We start from the raw sequence: 24,269 nt of genomic DNA, 5'->3' as shown, positions 1-24,269 counted from the left end.
TCTAAGCCTTTTGGCTAAGATCAAGTGGAGTATTTTTCGAAAAAGGTATCCTGCTCCTGCCATTTAGTACATTGATACACTATACACACTGGTTTGGTGCACTTGCTAGTATGCCAGGTGGCTCATACAGTCATCTGGTGGAAACCATGGCCCCCCAGAATCGAGATCAATTGGCTGGGTGTGAGGGCTTGAGGTACAATGTGCCCTGGGAGTGGTCGCCCTAGTGGGACTCTGAGCTTACTTGGTTTGGGATCCCAGGTAATTCTTGGACTCCGTAGCACGCTGCACCTAAACTTTCATACTTTCTTAAGCACCCCCTTCTTTTCCTGGCCTTCGGGTCAGGAAGATGAATTTTTATAAATCGAAACTACGGTCAGCTTTGGGCTGAGAAATCAACACGAAACAGGGCTCCCTGCTCCGTGAAGGTGAGAGTCTGGTTGGATGCTGGGAGCACCAAAAAGGCACTTCCATGGCTTCGGATATGGAGAGCATCGAAGATCCCTGACCCTCGCCGTGGCCTCCTTGCTCGGAGGGACGTGGAAGGTTAATTGGGGACCCTGTTGTGAACTCTATTTTTGGGCTCCCTCTAGTGGTCACAAGCGGTACTGTGTAGTGTTGTCTTTCTGCAGGTTGCAGCATCAGCTGGTTCGTTATCCTTGGTTGGTTTCCTATTTAGCCCACCTGGATACTCAGTTCCTTGCCTGCTATCAATGTATTCAGTGCTCTTCAGATTCCTTGTCTACCTTGCTCCCAGTCTCTCCAAGACAAGCTAAGTTTTTGATTGATCATTTTTTGATTATCAGCGTTCATTATGTTTTTAGTCCAGCTCGCTAAAATGTGATTTCCTCGCTTGCTGGTTGCTCTAGGGGACTGAGTTTCTCCCCCCACACCGTTAGTTGGTGTGGGGGTTCTTGAAATCTCAGAGTGGATATTTTGTAAGGGTTTTTTACTGACCGCATAGATTCCCTTTTCTATTTTCTGCTATCTAGTATTAGTGGGCCTCATTTGCTGAATCTGCTTTCACCCCTGTGTATGTGCCTTCCTCTTACCTCACCGTTATTATTTGTTGGGGGCTTCTATATCTTTGGGGATTATTTCTCTGGAGGCAAGAGAGGTCTTTCTTTCTCTCTCTCTAGGGGTAGTTAGTTCCTCAGGCTGGCTCGAGACGTCTAGGATTTTTAGGCACGTTCACCGGCTACTTCTAGTGTGTTTGGATAGGTTCAGATTTGCGGTCAGTCCAGTTTGCCACCTCCCTAGAGCTTGTCCTATGTTTGTTACTTAGCTGGAGTAATTTGTGATCCTCAACCACTAAGGATCATAACAGTATAGCAGGCCTAAAAGTGTTTAATGCATCGCAGAAGTGGGATAAAAAGAAGACCTGAGTACTTTTTTTTTTTTTCCCTCCCGCTTTTCCTTTGCTGCAGTCTGTTTAGCTTCTTTCATCCCCTTGAACTCTGGGTGGTTTTGAGCTCAGCTGCAGACATGAATGTTCAGACTCTGACTTCTAGTGTGGATTATCTTACTGCACGGGTGCAAAGTATTCAGGATTTTGTTATTCATAGTCCTATGTCAGAACCAAAGATACCCATTCCTGAGTTGTTTTCTGGAGATAGATCTAGTTTTCTAAATTTTAAGAATAATTGTAAGTTATTTCTATCTCTGATACCTCGTTCCTCTGGTGATTCCGCTCAGCAAGTTAAAATTGTTATCTCCTTGTTGCGTTGCGACCCTCAAGATTGGGCTTTCTCTCTGGCGCCAGGAGATCCTGCATTGCTTAATGTAGATGCATTTTTTCTGGCTCTTGGACTGCTTTATGAGGAGCCTAATCTTGAGAATCAGGCAGAAAAAGCGTTGCTGGCTATCTCTCAAGGTCAGGATGAAGCAGAGGTGTATTGTCAAAAATTTCGTAAATGGTCGGTGCTTACTCAATGGAATGAGTGTGCCCTGGCTGCAAATTTCAGAGAAGGTCTTTCTGAGGCCGTTAAGAATGTTATGGTGGGGTTTCCCACCCCTACAAGTCTGAGTGATTCTATCGCTTTAGCCATTCAGGTTGATCGGCGTTTGCGGGAGCGCAAATCTGCTCATCCTTTGGCGGTATTTTCTGGACAGAGACCTGAGTCTATGCAATGTGACCGAACTCTGACCAGGATTGAGCGACAAAGTCATAGACGTCAAAATGGGTTGTGCTTTTACTGTGGTGATTCTACTCATGTTATCTCAGCATGCTCTAAACGCTTAAAAAAATCGCTAAACCTGTCACCATTGGTACTATACAGCCTAAATTTATTTTGTCTGTTACTTTGATTTGTTCTTTGTCGTCCTACCCGGTTATGGTTTTTGTGAATTCGGGTGCTGCCCTGAATCTGATGAATTTGTCGTTTGCCAGGCGCTGTGGTTTTGTCCTGGAGCCTTTGGAATTTCCTATTCCTCTGAGGGGAATTGATGCTACGCCATTGGCTGAGAATAAGCCTCAGTATTGGACGCAAATGACCATGTGCATGACTCCCGTACATAAGGAGGTGATTCGCTTTCTTGTTCTGCATAATTTGCATGATGTTGTCGTTTTGGGTCTGCCATGGCTGCAAGCTCATAATCCAGTTTTAGATTGGAAAGCTATGTCTGTGTCGAGTTGGGGTTGTCAGGGAATTCATGGCGATACTCCGTTGGTGTCTATTGCTTCTTCCACTCCTTCTGAGGTCCCTGAGTTTTTGTCTGACTTCCAGGATGTATTTGATGAGCCCAGGTCCAGTGCCCTGCCCCCTCATAGGGATTGTGACTGTGCTATAAATTTAATTCCTGGTAGTAAATTCCCTAAGGGACGACTTTTTAATTTGTCTATACCAGAGCATGCCGCGATGCGGAGTTATATAAAGGAGTCTTTGGAGAAGGGACATATTCGCCCATCCTCTTCCCCTCTTGGTGCAGGATTTTTTTTTGTGGCCAAGAAGGACGGTTCTTTGAGACCTTGTATAGATTATCGTCTTCTGAATAAAATTACAGTCAAATTTCAGTATCCTTTGCCACTATTGTCTGATTTGTTTGCTCGGATTAAGGGTGCCAGTTGGTTCACCAAGAGAGATCTCCATCGTGCGTATAACCTTGTGCGCATTAAGCAGGGAGATGAATGGAAAACAGCATTTAATACGCCCGAAGGCCATTTTGAGTACTTAGTGATGCCTTTTGGACTCTCTAATGCTCCTTCTGTGTTTCAGTCCTTCATGCATGACATCTTCCGAGAATATCTGGATAAATTTATGATTGTTTATCTGGATGACATTTTGGTCTTTTCTGATGATTGGGAGTCCCATGTGAAGCAGGTCAGGATGGTGTTTCAGGTCTTGCGTGCTAATGCTTTATTTGTGAAGGGCTCAAAATGCCTCTTCGGAGTACAGAAGGTCTCCTTTTTGGGTTTTATTTTTTCTCCTTCTACTATGGAGATGGACCCAGTCAAGGTCCAGGCTATTCATGACTGGACTCAGCCCACGTCTGTTAAGAGTCTTCAGAAGTTCTTGGGTTTTGCTAATTTTTACCGTCGTTTCATCGCTAATTTTTCTAGCGTGGTTAAACCTTTGACGGATTTGACCAAGAATGGTTCTGATGTGACTAATTGGTCTCCTGCGGCCGTGGAGGCCTTTCGGGAGCTGAAGCACCGGTTTTCTTCAGCTCCAGTCTTATGTCAGCCAGATGTCTCTCTCCCCTTTCAGGTCGAGGTTGATGCTTCTGAGATTGGAGCAGGGGCTGTTTTGTCGCAGAGAAGCTCTGATGGCTCTGTGATGAAGCCATGTGCTTTCTTTTCAAGAAAGTTTTCGCCTGCCGAGCGGAATTATGATGTTGGTAATCGGGAGTTGTTGGCTATGAAGTGGGCATTTGAGGAGTGGCGATATTGGCTCGAAGGAGCTAAACATCGTGTGGTGGTCTTGACGGATCACAAAAATCTGATTTACCTTGAATCTGCCAAGCGCCTGAATCCTACACAGGCTCGTTGGTCGTTGATTTTCTCCCGTTTCAACTTCGTGGTCTCATACCTGCCCGGTTCGAAGAACGTGAAAGCTGATGCACTTTCTAGGAGTTTTGTGCCTGACTCTCCGGGAGTTTCTGAGCCGGCTGGTATTCTCGGAGAGGGAGTTATTTTGTCTGCCATTTCCCCAGATTTGCGACGAGTGCTGCAGAAATTTCAGGCGGATAGACCTGACCGTTGTCCACCAGAGAGACTGTTTGTCCCGGATAGATGGACCAGCAGAGTTATTTCCGAGGTTCATTCTTCGGTGTTGGCGGGTCATCCTGGGATTTTTGGTACCAGAGATTTGGTGGCTAGGTCCTTCTGGTGGCCTTCCTTGTCGCGGGATGTGCGTTCCTTTGTGCAGTCTTGTGGGATTTGTGCTCGGGCTAAGCCTTGCTGTTCTCGTGCCAGCGGTTTGCTTTTGCCTTTGCCTGTTCCGAAAAGGCCTTGGACGCACATTTCCATGGATTTTATTTCGGATCTTCCAGTATCTCAGAAAATGTCTGTCATCTGGGTGGTGTGTGATCGTTTTTCCAAGATGGTCCATTTGGTGCCCTTGCCTAAGTTGCCTTCTTCCTCCGATTTGGTTCCTCTATTTTTTCAGAATGTGGTTCGCTTGCACGGCATTCCTGAAAATATTGTATCTGATAGAGGATCCCAGTTTGTGTCCAGGTTTTGGCGGACTTTTTGTGCTAAGATGGGCATTGATTTGTCTTTTTCGTCGGCCTTCCATCCTCAGACTAATGGCCAAACCGAGCGAACTAATCAGACGTTGGAAACTTATTTGAGATGTTTTGTTTCTGCTGATCAGGATGATTGGGTGACTTTTTTGCCTTTGGCCGAGTTTGCCCTTAATAATCGGGCTAGTTCTGCTACTTTGGTTTCGCCTTTTTTCTGCAATTCTGGTTTCCATCCTCGTTTTTCCTCGGGTCAGGTTGAGCCTTCTGACTGTCCTGGGGTGGATTCTGTGGTGGATAGGTTGCAGCAGATTTGGAACCATGTGGTGGACAATTTGAGGTTGTCACAGGAGAAGGCTCAGCGCTTTGCCAACCGCCGCCGCGGTGTGGGTCCCCGACTTCGTGTTGGGGATTTGGTGTGGCTGTCTTCTCGGTATGTTCCTATGAAGGTCTCCTCTCCTAAATTCAAGCCTCGCTTCATCGGTCCTTATAAGATCTTGGAAATCCTTAACCTGGTGTCTTTTCGTTTGGATCTCCCAGCATCGTTTGCCATTCATAATGTGTTCCATAGGTCTTTGTTGCGGAGGTATGTGGTACCTGTGGTTCCTTCTGTTGAGCCTCCTGCTCCGGTGCTGGTCGAGGGCGAATTGGAGTACATGGTGGAGAAGATTTTGGATTCTCGTATCACTAGACGGAGGCTTCAGTATTTGGTGAAGTGGAAGGGCTATGGTCAGGAGGATAATTCCTGGGTTGTCGCCTCTGATGTTCATGCGGCCGATTTGGTTCGTGCCTTCCACGCGGCTCATCCTGATCGCCCTGGGGGTCTTGATGAGGGTTCGGTGACCCCTCCTCAAGGGGGGGGTACTGTTGTGAACTCTATTTTTAGGCTCCCTCTAGTGGTCACAAGCGGTACTGTGTAGTGTTGTCTTTCTGCAGGTTGCAGCATCAGCTGGTTCGTTATCCTTGGTTGGTTTCCTATTTAGCCCACCTGGATACTCAGTTCCTTGCCTGCTATCAATGTATTCAGTGCTCTTCAGATTCCTTGTGTCTACCTTGCTCCCAGTCTCTCCAAGACAAGCTAAGTTTTTGATTGATCATTTTTTGATTATCAGCGTTCATTATGTTTTTAGTCCAGCTCGCTAAAATGTGATTTCCTCGCTTGCTGGTTGCTCTAGGGGACTGAGTTTCTCCCCCCACACCGTTAGTTAGTAGTGCCACCTCCCTAGAGCTTGTCCTATGTTTGTTACTTAGCTGGAGTAATTTGTGATCCTCAACCACTAAGGATCATAACAGGACCCTCTCTTATGGGAAGGGTCTACATGAATCCTTGCCTTGTGCACTGTTTTGGTGTGACTTCAGTCCTATTTTTCAGAGCTTTGGATGTTGCTTCAATCAAAAAATCTGTTCTTATCAGTTTAATATCTGATACGTCCCCTATCTGGGGACCATATATTAAATGAATTTTTAGAACAAAGAGATGGAAAAAGAGCTTGCTCTGTCCACTCCACGCATTGACCTGATATTGCAGTACCTCCAGGATAGGTGCACCCCTTCCCTAATCCAGTTTCCAAAAACAGATTGAATTGAAATCAATGCAAGTTGTGTTTTTGGACTGATATTTGAATTCTTTCTTTCCTCTTTTTGTCCCTTCAGTTGTTTTTTCAGGTTCAAAATTGTACATTTCAGATGCCAAAACGCAATTTGGTTGAAGTTGACCAACTTTGCTATATCTTGTGTGTTCATTGTTTTCACCAATGTAAAGCATTGTATTGTATTGTTTTCAATTTGTAATGTCATTACACCATGTTCCAAATTATTATGCAAATTACATTTTTCTCGGATTTGCCTAAACGGTCGGTGCAAATGACAGCCAGTCTAATAAAAGTCATCACCCATTAGAGTATACATCAAATTTTATTGAAGAAACCTCCCAATGATAAAAGCATAATCTCCAAAATGAATAAAAACTCAAAATGCACTGTTCCAAATTATTAGGCACAGTAGAATTTCCAAACATTTGATATGTTTTAAAGAACTGTAAATGCTCATTTGTGGAATTTGCAGCATTAGGAGGTCACATTCACTGAAAAAAAAAAGTTATTTAACTCAAAAACATCCTAACAGGCCAAGTTACATGTTAACATAAGAACCCTTCTTTGATATCACCTTCACAATTCTTGCATCCATTGAACTTGTGAGTTTTTGGAGAGTTTCTGCTTGTATTTCTTTGCATGAAGACAGAATAGCCTCCCAGTGCTGCTGTTTTGATGTGAACTGCCTCCCACCCTCATAGATCTTTTGCTTGATGATACTCCAAAGGTTCTCTATAGGGTTGAGGTCAGGGGAAGATGGTGGCCACACCATGAGTTTATCTCCTTTTATGCCCATAGCAGCCAATGACTCAGAGGCATTCTTTGCACCATGAGATGGTGCATTGTCATGCATGAAGATGATTTTGCTCCTGAAGGCACATTTCTGCTTTTTATACCATGGAAGAAAATTGTCAGTCAGAAACTCTATATACTTTGCGGAGGTCATTTTCACACCTTCAGGAACCTTAAAGGGCCCTACCAGCTGTCTCCCCATGATTCCGGCCCAAAACATGACTCCTCCTCCTCCTTGCTGACGTCGCAGCCTTTTTGGGACATGGTGGCCATCCACCAACCATCCACTACTGCATCCATCTGGACCATCCAGGGTTGCTTGACACTCATCAGTAAACAAGACTGTTTGAAAATTAGTCTTCATGTATGTCTGGGCCCACTGCAACCGTTTCTGCTTGTGAACACTGTTTATGGGTGGCCAGTAGTAGGTTTATGCACCACAGTAAGGCTTTGAAGGATCCTACACCTTGAGGTTCGAGGGACTCCAGAGGCACCAGCAGCTTCAAATAACTGTTTGCTGCTTTGTAATGGTATTTTGGCAGCTGGTCTCTTAATCCAATGAATTTGTCTGGCAGAAACCTTCCTCATTATGCCTTTATCTGCATGAACTCTGTCTGTGCTCTGTTTCAGTCACAAATCTCTTCACAGTATGATGATCACTCTTAAGTTTTCATGAAATATCTAATGTTTTCATACCTTGTCCAAGGCATTGCACTATTTAACGCTTTTCAGCAGCAGAGAGATCCTTTTTACTTCCCATATTGCTAGAAACCTGTGGCCTGCTTAATAATGTGGGACATCATTTTTAAGTAGTTTTTCTTTCATTAGAATCACCTGGAAAACTATTTACCACATGTGTTTAAGATTGATTTCAGTGATCCATTGAGCCCTGAGACAAAATACCATCCATGAGTGTATTTGAAAAACAAAACAATTACATTTTTATGACACTTAAATCCAATTTGCATAATAATTTGGAACATGGTGTATTGTACTCTATCTATCTAAGTATCTATCTATTAACAAGTGTTTTGCCGCTTGCTATAGTTGTGATAAACTGCAATAATGTATTTGGCCTTTGGTACATTGTTGCACGCACACCACCTACCTAGCCAGTTCCCTTGCATTAGTACCTTCTGTTTTAATTCTAGATTCCCATGTGTAGGTATTGCTGGATTCCATGCATTTCTATTTTTTTTTTTTTTTTTGGCGCTATGGTTTTTTTTGTGAAACATTGTCTCCCTCTTGTGGAGAACCGACTTCTTAATTTTGTGTATGTGGATTAAATAAAAAAAAAAAGAAATGTTTGGTGTGTGTGGTGTTTGAATGTGCTGCCTATCTTTGTCTATCTGAGTGTCCTAATGGTTTGAAGCCAGCCAGGTGCACTGCCTGCAGTAGATGGAATGTGTGAATGGAACACTGCACATGTCACAATGGGCCCTTGGCCATTATCTGGCTGTGCAGCAGCCATCTTGAGTCTGCTAAAGAAGCAACAGCAGGTGAGTACTCAACAGAAGGAGAGGTAATGGAAAACAGCTGCTTATTTGTTTGTTGATTGTTTCTCCTCTCTCCTCCTGGTGTTGATGCGCATGGGAACAAAAGGGGGAGGGAGGGCGTGTTAAAATAGGTAGCCTTAGGCAGAGTAAAAATGTATGAAATGCATCTAGAACAAGCAGCAGAACTGTTGTTTTTAAGGTGTCCAGTGTTCTTCAAGATGTCTTCATGACGGCAATCTTTGGCTCTGTCTTCACAACAGGTGTCTTTCGTAGTCCATGGCACACTACATGTGTGAAACCAAGTTGGGTCACTGCTTCTAAGCCTTTTGGCTAAGATCAAGTGGAGTATTTTTCGAAAAAGGTATCCTGCTCCTGCCATTTAGTACATTGATACACTATACACACTGGTTTGGTGCACTTGCTAGTATGCCAGGTGGCTCATACAGTCATCTGGTGGAAACCATGGCCCCCCAGGATCGAGATCAATTGGCTGTGTGTCAGGGCTTGAGGTACAATGTGCCCCGGGAGTGGTCGCCCTAGTGGGACTCTGAGCTTACTTGGTTTGGGATCCGAGGTAATTCTTGGACTCCGTAGCACGCCGCACCTAACCTTTCATACTTTCTTAAGCACCCCCTTCTTTTCCTGGCCTTCGGTTCAGGAAGGTGAATTTTTATAAATCGAAACTACGGTCAGCTTTGGGCTGAGAAATCAACACGAAACAGGGCTCCCTGCTCCGTGAAGTTGAGAGTCCGGTTGGATGCTGGGAGCACGAAAAAGGTACTTCCATGGCTTCGGATATGGAGAGCATAGAAGATCCCTGACCCTCGCAGTGGCCTCCTTGCTCGCAGGGACGTGGAAGGTTAATTGGGGACCCTCTCTTATGGGAAGGGTCCACATGAATCCTTGCCTTGTGCGCTGTTTTGGTGTGACTTCAGTCCTATTTTTCAGAGCCTTGGATGTTGCTTCAATCAAAAAATCTGTTCTTATCAGTTTAATACCTGATACGTCCCCTATCTGGGGACCATATATTAAATGAATTTTTAGAACAAAGAGATGGAAAAAGAGCTTGCTCTGTCCACTCCACGCATTGACCTAATATTGCAGTACCTCCAGGACAGGTGCACCCCTTCCCTAATCCGGTTTCCAAAAACAGATTGAATTGAAATCAATGCAAGATGTGTTTTTGGACTGATATTTGAATTCTTTCTTTCCTCTTTTTATCCCTTCATTTGTTTTTTCAGGTTCAAAATTGTACATTTCAGATGCCAAACGCAATTTGGTTGAAGTTGACCAACTTTGCTATATCTTGTGTGTTCATTGTTTTGACCGATGTAAAGCATTGTATTGTATTGTTTTCAATTTGTAATGTCATTACACCATGTTCCAAATTATTATGCAAATTGCATTTTTCTCGGATTTGCCTAAACGGTCGGTGCAAATGACAGCCAGTCTAATAAAAGTCATCACCCGTTAGAGTATACATCAAATTTTATTGAAGAAACCTCCCAATGATAAAAGCATAATCTCCAAAATGAATAAAAACTCAAAATGCACTGTTCCAAATTATTAGGCACAGTAGAATTTCTAAACATTTGATATGTTTTAAAGAACTGTAAATGCTCATTTGTGGAATTTGCAGCATTAGGAGGTCACATTCACTGAAAAAAAAAGTTATTTAACTCAAAAACATCCTAACAGGCCAAGTTACATGTTAACATAGGAGCCCTTCTTTGATATCACGTTCACAATTCTTGCATCCATTGAACTTGTGAGTTTTTGGAGAGTTTCTGCTTGTATTTCTTTGCATGAAGACAGAATAGCCTCCCAGTGCTGCTGTTTTGATGTGAACTGCCTCCCACCCTCATAGATCTTTTGCTTGATGATACTCCAAAGGTTCTCTATAGGGTTGAGGTCAAGTGAAGATGGTGGCCACACCATGAGTTTATCTCCTTTTATGCCCATAGCAGCCAATGACTCAGAGGCATTCTTTGCACCATGAGATGGTGCATTGTCATGCATGAAGATGATTTTGCTCCTGAAGGCACATTTCTGCTTTTTATACCATGGAAGAAAATTGTCAGTCAGAAACTCTATATACTTTGCGGAGCTCATTTTCACACCTTCAGGAACCTTAAAGGGCCCTACCAGCTGTCTCCCCATGATTCCGGCCCAAAACATGACTCCTCCTCCTCCTTGCTGACGTCGCAGCCTTTTTGGGACATGGTGGCCATCCACCAACCATCCACTACTGCATCCATCTGGACCATCCAGGGTTGCTTGACACTCATTAGTAAACAAGACTGTTTGAAAATTAGTCTTCATGTATGTCTGGGCCCACTGCAACCGTTTCTGCTTGTGAACACTGTTTATGGGTGGCCAGTAGTAGGTTTATGCACCACAGTAAGCCTTTGAAGGATCCTACACCTTGAGATTCGAGGGACTCCAGAGGCACCAGCAGCTTCAAATAACTGTTTGCTGCTTTGTAATGGTATTTTGGCAGCTGGTCTCTTAATCCAATGAATTTGTCTGGCAGAAACCTTCCTCATTATGCCTTTATCTGCATGAACTCTGTCTGTGCTCTGTTTCAGTCACAAATCTCTTCACAGTATGATGATCACTCTTAAGTTTTCGTGAAATATCTAATGTTTTCATACCTTCTCCATGGCATTGCACTATTTAACGCTTTTCAGCAGCAGAGAGATCCTTTTTACTTCCCATATTGCTAGAAACCTGTGGCCTGCTTAATAATGTGGGACATCATTTTTAAGTAGTTTTTCTTTCATTAGAATCACCTGGAAAACTATTTACCACATGTGTTTAAGATTGATTTCAGTGATCCATTGAGCCCTGAGACAAAATACCATCCATGAGTGTATTTGAAAAACAAAACAATTACATTTTTATGACACTTAAATCCAATTTGCATAATAATTTGGAACATGGTGTATTGTACTCTATCTATCTAAGTATCTATCTATTAACAAGTGTTTTGCCGCTTGCTATAGTTGTGATAAACTGCAATAATGTATTTGGCCTTTGGTACATTGTTGCACGCACACCACCTACCTAGCCAGTTCCCTTGCATTAGTACCTTCTGTTTTAATTCTAGATTCCCATGTGTAGGTATTGCTGGATTCCATGCATTTCTATTTATTTATTTTTTTTGGCGCTATGTTTTTTTTTGTGAAACATTGTCTCCCGCTTGTGGAGAACCGACTTCTTAATTTTGTGTATGTGGATTAAATTAAAAAAAATAAAAATGTTTGGTGTGTGGTGTTTGAATGTGCTGCCTATCTTTGTCTATCTGAGTGTCCTAATGGTTTGTAGCCAGCCAGGTGCACTGCCTGCAGTAGATGGAATGTGTGAATGGAACACTGCACATGTCACAATGGGCCCTTGGCCATTATCTGGCTGTGCAGCAGCCATCTTGAGTCTGCTAAAGAAGCAACAGCAGGTGAGTACTCAACAGAAGGAGAGGTAAGGGAAAACAGCTGCTTATTTGTTTGTTGATTGTTCCTCCTCTCTCCTCCTGGTGTTGATGCGCATGGGAACAAAAGGGGGAGGGAGGGCGTGTTAAAATAGGTAGCCTTAGGCAGAGTAAAAATGTATGAAATGCATCTAGAACAAGCAGCAGAACTGTTGTTTTTAAAGTGTCCAGTGTTCTTCAAGATGTCTTCCTGACGGCAGTCTTTGGCTCTGTCTTCACAACAGGTGTCTTTCGTAGTCCATGGCACACTACATGTGCGAAACCAAGTTGGGTCACTGCTTCTAAGCCTTTTGGCTAAGATCAAGTGGAGTATTTTTCGAAAAAGGTATCCTGCTCCTGCCATTTAGTACATTGATACACTATACACAATGGTTTGGTGCACTTGCTAGTATGCCAGGTGGCTCATACCGTCATCTGGTGGAAACCATGGCCCCCCAGGATCGAGATCAATTGGCTGTGTGTGAGGGCTTGAGGTACAATGTGCCCCGGGAGTGGTCGTCCTAGTGGGACTCTGAGCTTACTTGGTTTGGGATCCCAGGTAATTCTTGGACTCCGTAGCACGCTGCACCTAACCTTTCATACTTTCTTAAGCACCCCCTTCTTTTCCTGGCCTTCGGGTCAGGAAGATGAATTTTTATAAATCAAAACTACGGTCAGCTTTGGGCTGAGAAATCAACACGAAACAGGGCTCCCTGCTCCGTGAAGGTGAGAGTCTGGTTGGATGCTGGGAGCACCAAAAAGGCACTTCCATGGCTTTGGATATGGAGAGCATCGAAGATCCCTCACCCTCGCCGTGGCCTCCTTGCTCGGAGGGACGTGGAAGGTTAATTGGGGACCCTCTCTTATGGGAAGGGTCTACATGAATCCTTGCCTTGTGCACTGTTTTGGTGTGACTTCAGTCCTATTTTTCAGAGCTTTGGATGTTTCTTCAATCAAAAAATCTGTTCTTATCAGTTTAATATCTGATACGTCCCCTATCTGGGGACCATATATTAAATGAATTTTTAGAACAAAGAGATGGAAAAAGAGCTTGCTCTGTCCACTCCACGCATTGACCTGATATTGCAGTACCTCCAGGACAGGTGCACCCCTTCCCTAATCCGGCTTCCAAAAACATATTGAATTGAAATCAATGCAAGTTGTGTTTTTGGACTGATATTTGAATTCTTTCTTTCCTCTTTTTGCCCCTTCAGTTGTTTTTTCAGGTTCAAGAGTGTACATTTCAGATGCCAAACTCAATTTGGTGGAAGTTGACCAACTTTGCTATATCTTGTGTGTTCATTGTTTTCACCGATTTAAAGCATTGTATTGTATTGTTTTCAATTTGTAATGTCATTACACCATGTTCCAAATTATTATGCAAATTGCATTTTTCTCGGATTTGCCTAAACGGTCGGAGCAAATGACAGCCAGTCTAATAAAAGTCATCACCCGTTAGAGTATACATCAAATTTTATTGAAGAAACCTCCCAATGATAAAAGCATAATCTCCCAAATGAACAAAAACTCAAAATGCACTGTTCCAAATTATTAGGCACAGTAGAATTTCTAAACATTTGATATGTTTTAAAGAACTGTAAATGCTCATTTGTGGAATTTGCAGCATTAGGAGGTCACATTCACTGAAAAAAAAAGTTATTTAACTCAAAAACATCCTAACAGGCCAAGTTACATGTTAACATAGGAGCCCTTCTTTGATATCACGTTCACAATTCTTGCATCCATTGAACTTGTGAGTTTTTGGAGAGTTTCTGCTTGTATTTCTTTGCATGAAGACAGAATAGCCTCCCAGTGCTGCTGTTTTGATGTGAACTGCCTCCCACCCTCATAGATCTTTTGCTTGATGATACTCCAAAGGTTCTCTATAGGGTTGAGGTCAAGTGAAGATGGTGGCCACACCATGAGTTTATCTCCTTTTATGCCCATAGCAGCCAATGACTCAGAGGCATTCTTTGCACCATGAGATGGTGCATTGTCATGCATGAAGATGATTTTGCTCCTGAAGGCACATTTCTGCTTTTTATACCATGGAAGAAAATTGTCAGTCAGAAACTCTATATACTTTGCGGAGGTAATTTTCACACCTTCAGGAACCTTAAAGGGCCCTACCAGCTGTCTCCCCATGATTCCGGCCCAAAACATGACTCCTCCTCCTCCTTGCTGACGTCGCAGCCTTTTTGGGACATGGTGGCCATCCACCAACCATCCACTACTGCATCCATCTGGACCATCCAGGGTTGCTTGACACTCATTAGTAAACAAGACTGTTTGAAAATTAGTCTTCATGTATGTCTGGGCCCACTGCAACCGTTTCTGCTTGTGAACACTGTTTATGGGTGGCCAGTAGTAGGTTTATGCACCACAGTAAGCCTTTGAAGGATCCTACACCTTGAGATTCGAGGGACTCCAGAGGCACCAGCAGCTTCAAATAACTGTTTGCTGCTTTGTAATGGTATTTTGGCAGCTGGTCTCTTAATCCAATGAATTTGTCTGGCAGAAACCTTCCTCATTATGCCTTTATCTGCATGAACTCTGTCTGTGCTCTGTTTCAGTCACAAATCTCTTCACAGTATGATGATCACTCTTAAGTTTTCGTGAAATATCTAATGTTTTCATACCTTCTCCATGGCATTGCACTATTTAACGCTTTTCAGCAGCAGAGAGATCCTTTTTACTTCCCATATTGCTAGAAACCTGTGGCCTGCTTAATAATGTGGGACATCATTTTTAAGTAGTTTTTCTTTCATTAGAATCACCTGGAAAACTATTTACCACATGTGTTTAAGATTGATTTCAGTGATCCATTGAGCCCTGAGACAAAATACCATCCATGAGTGTATTTGAAAAACAAAACAATTACATTTTTATGACACTTAAATCCAATTTGCATAATAATTTGGAACATGGTGTATTGTACTCTATCTATCTAAGTATCTATCTATTAACAAGTGTTTTGCCGCTTGCTATAGTTGTGATAAACTGCAATAATGTATTTGGCCTTTGGTACATTGTTGCACGCACACCACCTACCTAGCCAGTTCCCTTGCATTAGTACCTTCTGTTTTAATTCTAGATTCCCATGTGTAGGTATTGCTGGATTCCATGCATTTCTATTTATTTATTTTTTTTGGCGCTATGTTTTTTTTTGTGAAACATTGTCTCCCGCTTGTGGAGAACCGACTTCTTAATTTTGTGTATGTGGATTAAATTAAAAAAAATAAAAATGTTTGGTGTGTGGTGTTTGAATGTGCTGCCTATCTTTGTCTATCTGAGTGTCCTAATGGTTTGTAGCCAGCCAGGTGCACTGCCTGCAGTAGATGGAATGTGTGAATGGAACACTGCACATGTCACAATGGGCCCTTGGCCATTATCTGGCTGTGCAGCAGCCATCTTGAGTCTGCTAAAGAAGCAACAGCAGGTGAGTACTCAACAAAAGGAGAGGTAAGGGAAAACAGCTGCTTATTTGTTTGTTGATTGTTCCTCCTCTCTCCTCCTGGTGTTGATGCGCATGGGAACAAAAGGGGGAGGGAGGGCGTGTTAAAATAGGTAGCCTTAGGCAGAGTAAAAATGTATGAAATGCATCTAGAACAAGCAGCAGAACTGTTGTTTTTAAAGTGTCCAGTGTTCTTCAAGATGTCTTCCTGACGGCAGTCTTTGGCTCTGTCTTCACAACAGGTGTCTTTCGTAGTCCATGGCACACTACATGTGCGAAACCAAGTTGGGTCACTGCTTCTAAGCCTTTTGGCTAAGATCAAGTGGAGTATTTTTCGAAAAAGGTATCCTGCTCCTGCCATTTAGTACATTGATACACTATACACAATGGTTTGGTGCACTTGCTAGTATGCCAGGTGGCTCATACCGTCATCTGGTGGAAACCATGGCCCCCCAGGATCGAGATCAATTGGCTGTGTGTGAGGGCTTGAGGTACAATGTGCCCCGGGAGTGGTCGTCCTAGTGGGACTCTGAGCTTACTTGGTTTGGGATCCCAGGTAATTCTTGGACTCCGTAGCACGCTGCACCTAACCTTTCATACTTTCTTAAGCACCCCCTTCTTTTCCTGGCCTTCGGGTCAGGAAGATGAATTTTTATAAATCAAAACTACGGTCAGCTTTGGGCTGAGAAATCAACACGAAACAGGGCTCCCTGCTCCGTGAAGGTGAGAGTCTGGTTGGATGCTGGGAGCACCAAAAAGGCACTTCCATGGCTTTGGATATGGAGAGCATCGAAGATCCCTCACCCTCGCCGTGGCCTCCTTGCTCGGAGGGACGTGGAAGGTTAATTGGGGACCCTCTCTTATGGGAAGGGTCTACATGAATCCTTGCCTTGTGCACTGTTTTGGTGTGACTTCAGTCCTATTTTTCAGAGCTTTGGATGTTTCTTCAATCAAAAAATCTGTTCTTATCAGTTTAATATCTGATACGTCCCCTATCTGGGGACCATATATTAAATGAATTTTTAGAACAAAGAGATGGAAAAAGAGCTTGCTCTGTCCACTCCACGCATTGACCTGATATTGCAGTACCTCCAGGACAGGTGCACCCCTTCCCTAATCCGGCTTCCAAAAACATATTGAATTGAAATCAATGCAAGTTGTGTTTTTGGACTGATATTTGAATTCTTTCTTTCCTCTTTTTGCCCCTTCAGTTGTTTTTTCAGGTTCAAGAGTGTACATTTCAGATGCCAAACTCAATTTGGTGGAAGTTGACCAACTTTGCTATATCTTGTGTGTTCATTGTTTTCACCGATTTAAAGCATTGTATTGTATTGTTTTCAATTTGTAATGTCATTACACCATGTTCCAAATTATTATGCAAATTGCATTTTTCTCGGATTTGCCTAAACGGTCGGAGCAAATGACAGCCAGTCTAATAAAAGTCATCACCCGTTAGAGTATACATCAAATTTTATTGAAGAAACCTCCCAATGATAAAAGCATAATCTCCCAAATGAACAAAAACTCAAAATGCACTGTTCCAAATTATTAGGCACAGTAGAATTTCTAAACATTTGATATGTTTTAAAGAACTGTAAATGCTCATTTGTGGAATTTGTAGCATTAGGAGGTCACATTCACTGAAAAAAAAAGTTATTTAACTCAAAAACATCCTAACAGGCCAAGTTACATGTTAACATAGGAACCCTTCTTTGATATCACCTTCACAATTCTTGCATCCATTGAACTTGTGAGTTTTTGGAGAGTTTCTGCTTGTATTTCTTTGCATGAAGACAGAATAGCCTCCGGCTGGGGTCACACATGCGTGTTTTACGTACGTAAGAGCGAAAAAACTACGTCCGTAAAACTCGCATTGCATACGGCACAATGATTCTCAATGGGTCTAGTCCTATCAGCCGTATCTTACGGATCCGTAATATACGGCTTTGTACGGGCGCAGAAAATCGCAGCCTGCTGCGTTTGTCAGCGTATCGCGCAAAAAATACGCCAATGCAAGTCTATGGGAGAGCGTATAATACGGAATGCTTACGGACCATGCGTGTGCCTTGCGAGAAATACGGAACTTAATGGCAGATGTCCTGAAACGTCCAAAGGCCTCAATTAGGCAGGTGAGACATGCTAATTAGCTGAAAAAGCCAGACAGTGAACCCGGAAGTCTGCTGCACGCCTCCACGGAGTGAGATTCACCATGTCTCACATTATCAATGTGGACATGCTCATTATTTTGGTCCAAGAAAGGCCTGTAATTTGGGACCAAAGAGATCCAAACTACGCCAACAGAGCCCAAAAAGAGGCAGCATGGAGGAGCGTGTGTGTGGCCCTCTTCCCACATTATGACCAGCAGCCACGTCAGGCACAGCGACAGATAAGTAAGTACACCCATGTTTGAAATGTAATGTTCTTTGGAATTATCAGGCCCTTTCTACTTTGAATTTCTGCGCAATGTACTAAATAGTCATGAAGGAACTAGAAAGCCCACCAGTAGATCCAAGGTGTGGTACATGATATACGGATTTCATTAATGTTTACAATAGGTGTCCCTTTTACTTACTAACAGTGTTTCCCATTATTTGTCCTTTCTGTGATAGAGGTTAGTGGACTCTGTCCTTGTGGCTTTGCTTGCTAATTGGGGTTTTTGTTTCGATTTAAGATGAATTCTTCTCCCCAAAGGCCTATTTGGATGCTACACTTATAAATCTGTGTAGTCATTTACACCTTTTTGGAGCTCACTGATTAATGGTCTAAAGAATGTGTGTTTTTTTTGTTGTTTCAGTGGGTGATGTTACAACAAGGTGGCGGAGTATCCGCGACCAGTACAGGAGGGAGAGGCAGCAGCGGGAGAGAAGTGGAGCCGGGGCACCTCCCAAAAAAAAAAAGTACATATACTTTGACCGGCTCAACTTTCTCAATCCCAGCATGGACCTCAGGCCGTAAGTACCAATCTCAATAATTTTTGGTGTGGGTTTTGGTATTATTTGTGTTCTTACTTTTTTTTTTGGTTCCAGAACTCAGTCTAACCTCACTGACAGGGAGACAGGGTCTGACTCCGAACTGGTCATTGACCCAGTTGGGGAAGGTGAAGAGGTGGCTGGTCCATCTGCTGCTCCCTCTGGCTCCATCCCTCCTGGATCCTCCTCATCTCTTCATGAAGCTGGATCTGTCTCAGTCCCACACCCAGAGGACCCACAGTTTGCCTCTTCAGCGGCAGCCTCATCAGCAGCACCACCACCTAGCCAGGATGACCCTGTAAATAGCAGCAGCCCAACTGTTGCCCTGGCTCCATCCCCACAGGCTGCAGTCAGACCACAGCTTGCACGCCGCAGAAGAGAATTGAGACAAAGCCGCCAAAATGTCGATGCTGGGGTCCTGAGCTACTTGGCACGTGTTCGAGACGATGATGGGGAGGAGGGATTTACCAGGAGCATGGCCAATTACTTAAGGTCCATAGAGAGGGAGTTAAGGCTACGTGTGAGAGGGTGTTTTCAGATCCTTGTTGACGCATGCACCCCCCCAAATAACCCATACAATCTCATGCTGATGATTGAACAGTGGCAGATGTCACCTGAAAATGTTCTGCGGCCTCTGAGATTACAAGGCCTGGCAGCTCAACAAGGATCCGAACCACCCCCTCCACGTCAGCCAACACCTCAGCCCCAACCCCCATCAACCACACAATGGCCACCTCAGCAACATATGGCGGGATATGTTCAACCATCACAATATGGCCACTTGTCCACACCCAGTGCTGGAGGCTGGTCCCAACCTGGGTATGGACAATATGGTCATTTTGGGTTGGGTTATGATTCCCGGCCATATGGTTATCAGCAGCAGGGGTATGTCCAAAATCCACGCCCTACTCTTCCAAGTTCCCAGCATCCTAGCTGGCCAAATGTCCCTCAGGCCACAACATCATCTGCACAGGGTTCTGGACAATTGGGCCTACAAATGCCACCTGATGCAGACCCAGAGCAAGCTGCTTCTCCTGCCCCTACCTACCAGGACTTGTAATTTTTTGTTTTTAGGTTTGTTTTGTTTTTTATGTTTCTTTTAATTTTTTTTTTTTTGTTTTTTTTCTATGATTTGTATACAATTTGTATGCTTGTATTCTCACTACAGGGCAAAAAAAAAAAAAATATGAGACCCAAAAAAGGTTATGACAAAAGAATAACCTACACAGTTGAAAAAGTTACCCAGTAAGTAAAATGTTTTTGTACTAGCAATCACCGTCTGCCTGCGCTGTATTCATTCTTCCATCACACACACATGATATGCTGATAACCATATGTGAAATAAGAAAAAACTAAACACAGAGTTGGAAAATTGTTTCACACATACTTTATATAGCTAATTAATTACACATGCAAAAAGGCATAGTCTTGCCAGGGAATAGCACCTTGAGGAGACAAAAAAAAATTGGTAAAGATATCACGAACTTTCAGACCAGAAAGTGGCCGACGCGGAGGAGGGACATATGGGGTAGGCCTACGAACATTGATCATGAGGTTATCTTCCACGCTTGGTGATGAACAATCATGTATTCTTGTGAAATTATGTAGAATGACACAGGCTTTTATCACTTCGTTGATTGTCGCCTCACTCAGCTGTATGGCAGAGTGAAGAACCCGCCATTTGGCCACAAGAATCCCAAAGGCGCACTCAACCAGTCTCCGTGCCCTGGCAAGTCTCAAATTAAACACCCTCCGCCGGTCGTCAAGGTTGCGCCTGGGGTAAGGCCTCATGACGTTCCGCGACAGTTGGAAGGCCTCATCTCCAACAAAAACAAAAGGCACTGCTTCAGCATTGGAGCCTGGGAGTTGTTGTGGTGGTGGGAGATTCAACTGGTTGTCACGTAGCCGCCGACCCATTATGGACGAATTGAAGACCCTAGAGTCTCCAGTTCGCCCATAGGCCCCAATGTCTACAATGACAAACCTGTAGTTACTGTCAGCAACTGCTAACAGAACTACAGAGAAAAACTGCTTGTAATTGTAGAATTGGGAACCAGAGTTCGGCGGCTTACGCACCCTGATATGTTTCCCATCCACAGCTCCAATGCAATTAGGGAAGTCACAATTATTTTGGAAACCTGTGGCGATTTTAAGCCAATCGTCCTGTTTTGGCTCAGGCAACACAGCTTCATGTAGTTTCAGCCAGATTTGGGAACAGGTTGTCCTAACAATGCCTGAAATGGTCGACCGCCCAATCAAAAACTCCAGGTGGAGACCCGCATAGGACAATCCTGTGGCCAGGAAGCTGCAATACAACAAAAAGGGAAAAGAAAAAAACATGAGCACTAAGATCCAAGGAAGAAGCCCAAGTGTATATTTCATAGAATATGACATTATTTACAGTATACAAATTGGCAGTTGAAAAAATAAATAGACTATAATCTTGCCAACATTCTTGGATATGTGCTTGTGGCTTCATGTCCAAGTGAAGTTAATGAAACCTAGTAGTACACCTCACATTTGTTAAGAAAAACCCCCAAAAAACAGTATTTTCAAATGTGGAATACATACCGTAAGGTTAGGAGCAGACGCTCCTCAGCAGATATGGCTTTTCTCATCCAGGTGTCCTTAAAGGTGAGCCCAGGACGTAAGAGCTCCAACAACATGTCAAAAGTCCGGATGGACATGCGAGTATACTGGTAAAACTTCTCTGGATGTGCCCTCAAAGCTGAATATAGTCTCTGGAAATGGCCTTTACTCTGGCGTTGGATCAATAGAGGATGGACCCACAATCTTCGTCTCCTCCTTCGCGGATCCACATTGACCGAATATGGCTGTCCAAAGCGACGAGACAACACCCAGTGAAGCAACACCCGCTGAGTTGTGCTTACATACACAGGGCCAGACATGGTTGTAATCTCCAAGCAACACAGCCAAAATATGCTAGAGAACATATAGGGCAGATGGGAGGGCTCCACCTGTTGTAGAGGGCTTAAATAGTGTGGTTAATGATGGTTTAAATGATTTGCAGGCCTGAAAACCGTTAAATGTCCATTTTGTGATGGTGCGTGATAAATACGCCATACGGATCACACACGCATCACACACGCACAAGCACATGCGTAAAATACGCGACCACACCTCAGCAACGCCGGAACTACGGAAGTCGCTTACGGAGACATTTTGGCGTATTCAACGCGTAATACGGACGTATAATACGTTGCGTATTGTCTTACGCCATGTGTGACCCCAGCCTCCCAGTGCTGCTGTTTTGATGTGAACTGCCTCCCACCCTCATAGATCTTTTGCTTGATGATACTTCAAAGGTTCTCTATAGGGTTGAGGTCAGGGGAAGATGGTGGCCACACCATGAGTTTATCTCCTTTTATGCCCATAGCAGCCAATGACTCAGAGGCATTCTTTGCACCATGAGATGGTGCATTGTCATGCATGAAGATGATTTTGCTCCTGAAGGCACATTTCTGCTTTTTATACCATGGAAGAAAATTGTCAGTCAGAAAGTCTATATACTTTGCGGAGGTCATTTTCACACCTTCAGGAACCTTAACCCCTTCATGACCTTGGGAGTTTTTTATTTTTCTGTGTTCGTTTTTCACTCCCCTCCTTCCCAGAGCCATAACTTTTTTATTTTTCCGTCAATTTGGCCATATGAGGGCTTATTTTTTGTGGGACGAGTTGTACTTTTGAACAACATCATTGGTTTTACCATGTTGTGCACTAGAAACGGAAAAAAAATTCCAAGTGCAGTGAAATTGCAGAAAAAGTGCAGTCCCACACTTGTTTTTTGCTTGGCTTTTTTGCTAGGTTCACTAAATGCTAAAACTGACCTGCCATTATGATTCTCCAGGTCACTACAAGTTCATAGATACCTAATATGACTAGGTTATTTTTTACCTAAGTGGTGAAAAAAAATTCCAAACTTTGCTAAAAAAAAAAAAATGCGCCATTTTCCGATACTCGTAGCGTCTCCATTTTTCATGACCTGGGTTATGACCTATTTTTTGCGTGCTGAGCTGGCGTTTTTAATTATAGCATTTTGGTGCAGATATGTTCTTTTGATCGCTCGTTATTGCATTTTAATGCAATGTTGCGGCGACCAAAAAAACTTAAATCTGGCGTTTCTAATTTTTTTCTCGCTACGCTGTTTAGCGATCAGGTTAATGCTTTTTTTTATTGATAGATCGGGCGATTCTGAATGCGGCGTTACCAAATATGTGTAGGTTTGATTTTTTTTTTATTGATTTATTTTGATTGGGGCGAAAGGGGGGTGATTTAAACTTTTAGATATTTTTTATTTTTTTCACATTCTTTTTAACTTTTTTTTTTACTTTTGCCATGCTTCAATAGCCTCCATGGGAGGCTAGAAGCAGGCACAGCACGATCGGCTCTGCTACATAGCAGCAATCTGCTGTTCGCTGCTATGTAGCAGAAAATCAGGTGTACTGTGAGCGCCGACCACAGGGTGGCGCTCACAGCTGCCGGGGATCTGTAACCATAGAGGTCTCAAGGACCTCTATGGTTACAATACTGAAGCCTCGCCGACCTCTGATCATGTGACGGGGGTCGGCGATGCCGTCATTTCCGGCCGCTCGGCCGGATGCGGTAGCTAAATGCCGCTGTCTGCGTTTGTCAGCGGCATTTAACTAGTTAATAGGAGCGGGCGGATCGCGATTCTGCCCGCGCCTATTACGGGCACATGTCAGCTGTTCAAAACAGCTGACATGTCCCGGCTTTGATGCGGGCTCACTGCCGGAGCCCGCATCAAAGAGGGGCTTCTGACCTCGGACTATCCCGTCAGAGGTCAGAAAGGGGTTAAAGGGCCCTACCAGCTGTTTCCCCATGATTCCGGCCCAAAACATGACTCCTCCACCTCCTTGCTGACGTCGCAGCCTTGTTGGGACATGGTAGCCATCCACCAACCATCCACTATGCATCCATCTGGACCATCCAGGGTTGCTTGACACTCATCAGTAAACAAGACTGTTTGAAAATTAGTCTTCATGTATGTCTGGGCCCACTGCAACCATTTCTGCTTGTGAACTGTTTATGGGTGGCCAATAGTAGGTTTATGCACCACAGCAAGCCTTTGAAGGATTCTACACCTTGAGATTCGAGGGACTCCAGAGGCACCAGCAGCTTCAAATAACTGTTTACTGCTTTCTAATAGTATTTTGGCAGCTGCTCTCTTAATCCAATGAATTTGTCTGGCAGAAACCTTCTTCATTATGCCTTTATTTGAATGAACTCTGTCTGTGCTCTGTTTCAGTCGCAAATCTCTTCACAGTATGATGATCACTCTTAAGTTTTCTTGAAGTATGCTAGAAACCTGTGGCCTGCTTAATAATGTGGAACATCATTTTTAAGTAGTTTTCCTTTAATTAGATTCACCTGGAAAACTAATTGCCGCTTGTGTTTAAGATTTATTTCAGTGATCCATTGAGCCCTGAGACACAATACCATCCACGAGTGTATTTGAAAAACAAAACTTTTGGTCTGTACTGTACATACATACATATGTACATATTTTAATCTTTAATTCACTTTCAGGACTTCAAGGGTTGACAAGGTGATTTTGTTACTTTAGATTACCATCATGGACAATCGTGAAGGAGATAGGCACAGACATCGCACAAGAATTTGGGAGTCTGGTGCTTCTAAAAGACTTAAGAAAAGAAGAAACAATGAAATCAACAGAAGAGATAGCGAAGACAAGAAAATTGGACGAGTTCTTCACTGTTCATTCAAGGCAAGTGTCGGAAAGGAGTAATGACCTTGTAGAATCTGATCAACCTGAGAATGCTT

At 43.4% G+C, this 24,269-nt stretch overlaps 1 protein-coding gene and 4 non-coding genes across 5 annotated transcripts; all 5 read left to right on the top strand.

Moving 5' to 3' along the window:
- Nucleotides 1-6,047: 6,047 nt before the first annotated feature.
- On the top strand, nucleotides 6,048-6,230 carry LOC143763702 (U2 spliceosomal RNA). Its single transcript, XR_013212728.1, has one exon. It is a non-coding gene; the product is annotated as a U2 spliceosomal RNA (small nuclear RNA).
- Nucleotides 6,231-9,503: 3,273 nt separating this feature from the next.
- Nucleotides 9,504-9,686, top strand: LOC143759451 (U2 spliceosomal RNA). The gene has a single exon (XR_013212224.1). It is a non-coding gene; the product is annotated as a U2 spliceosomal RNA (small nuclear RNA).
- Nucleotides 9,687-12,954: 3,268 nt separating this feature from the next.
- On the top strand, nucleotides 12,955-13,137 carry LOC143763589 (U2 spliceosomal RNA). Its single transcript, XR_013212626.1, has one exon. It is a non-coding gene; the product is annotated as a U2 spliceosomal RNA (small nuclear RNA).
- Nucleotides 13,138-16,405: 3,268 nt separating this feature from the next.
- Nucleotides 16,406-16,588, top strand: LOC143763473 (U2 spliceosomal RNA). The gene has a single exon (XR_013212525.1). It is a non-coding gene; the product is annotated as a U2 spliceosomal RNA (small nuclear RNA).
- Nucleotides 16,589-17,331: 743 nt separating this feature from the next.
- On the top strand, nucleotides 17,332-19,602 carry LOC143818245 (uncharacterized). Its single transcript, XM_077299603.1, has 2 exons — nucleotides 17,332-18,428; nucleotides 18,504-19,602. Exons 1-2 carry the CDS (start codon nucleotides 18,247-18,249, stop codon nucleotides 19,504-19,506), a joined length of 1,185 nt encoding a protein of 394 aa, XP_077155718.1. The 5' UTR covers nucleotides 17,332-18,246; the 3' UTR covers nucleotides 19,507-19,602.
- Nucleotides 19,603-24,269: the final 4,667 nt, after the last annotated feature.

The sequence above is a fragment of the Ranitomeya variabilis genome, chromosome 3, assembly GCF_051348905.1.
Source record: "Ranitomeya variabilis isolate aRanVar5 chromosome 3, aRanVar5.hap1, whole genome shotgun sequence".
NCBI classification, from domain to species: Eukaryota; Metazoa; Chordata; class Amphibia; order Anura; family Dendrobatidae; genus Ranitomeya; species Ranitomeya variabilis.
The sequence above is the reverse complement of the archived record's forward strand: the minus strand, read 5'-3'. Positions and strand labels throughout refer to the sequence as shown.

Excerpts from the sequence above, each read along its gene's own strand:
- LOC143818245 (XM_077299603.1), top strand. The coding sequence starts at position 18,247 with ATGTGTGTTTTTTTTGTTGTTTCAGTGGGTGATGTTACAACAAGGTGG. Across the intron at positions 18,429-18,503 it reads CCCAGCATGGACCTCAGGCC|AACTCAGTCTAACCTCACTG; the intron begins GTAAGTACCAAT and ends TTTTGGTTCCAG.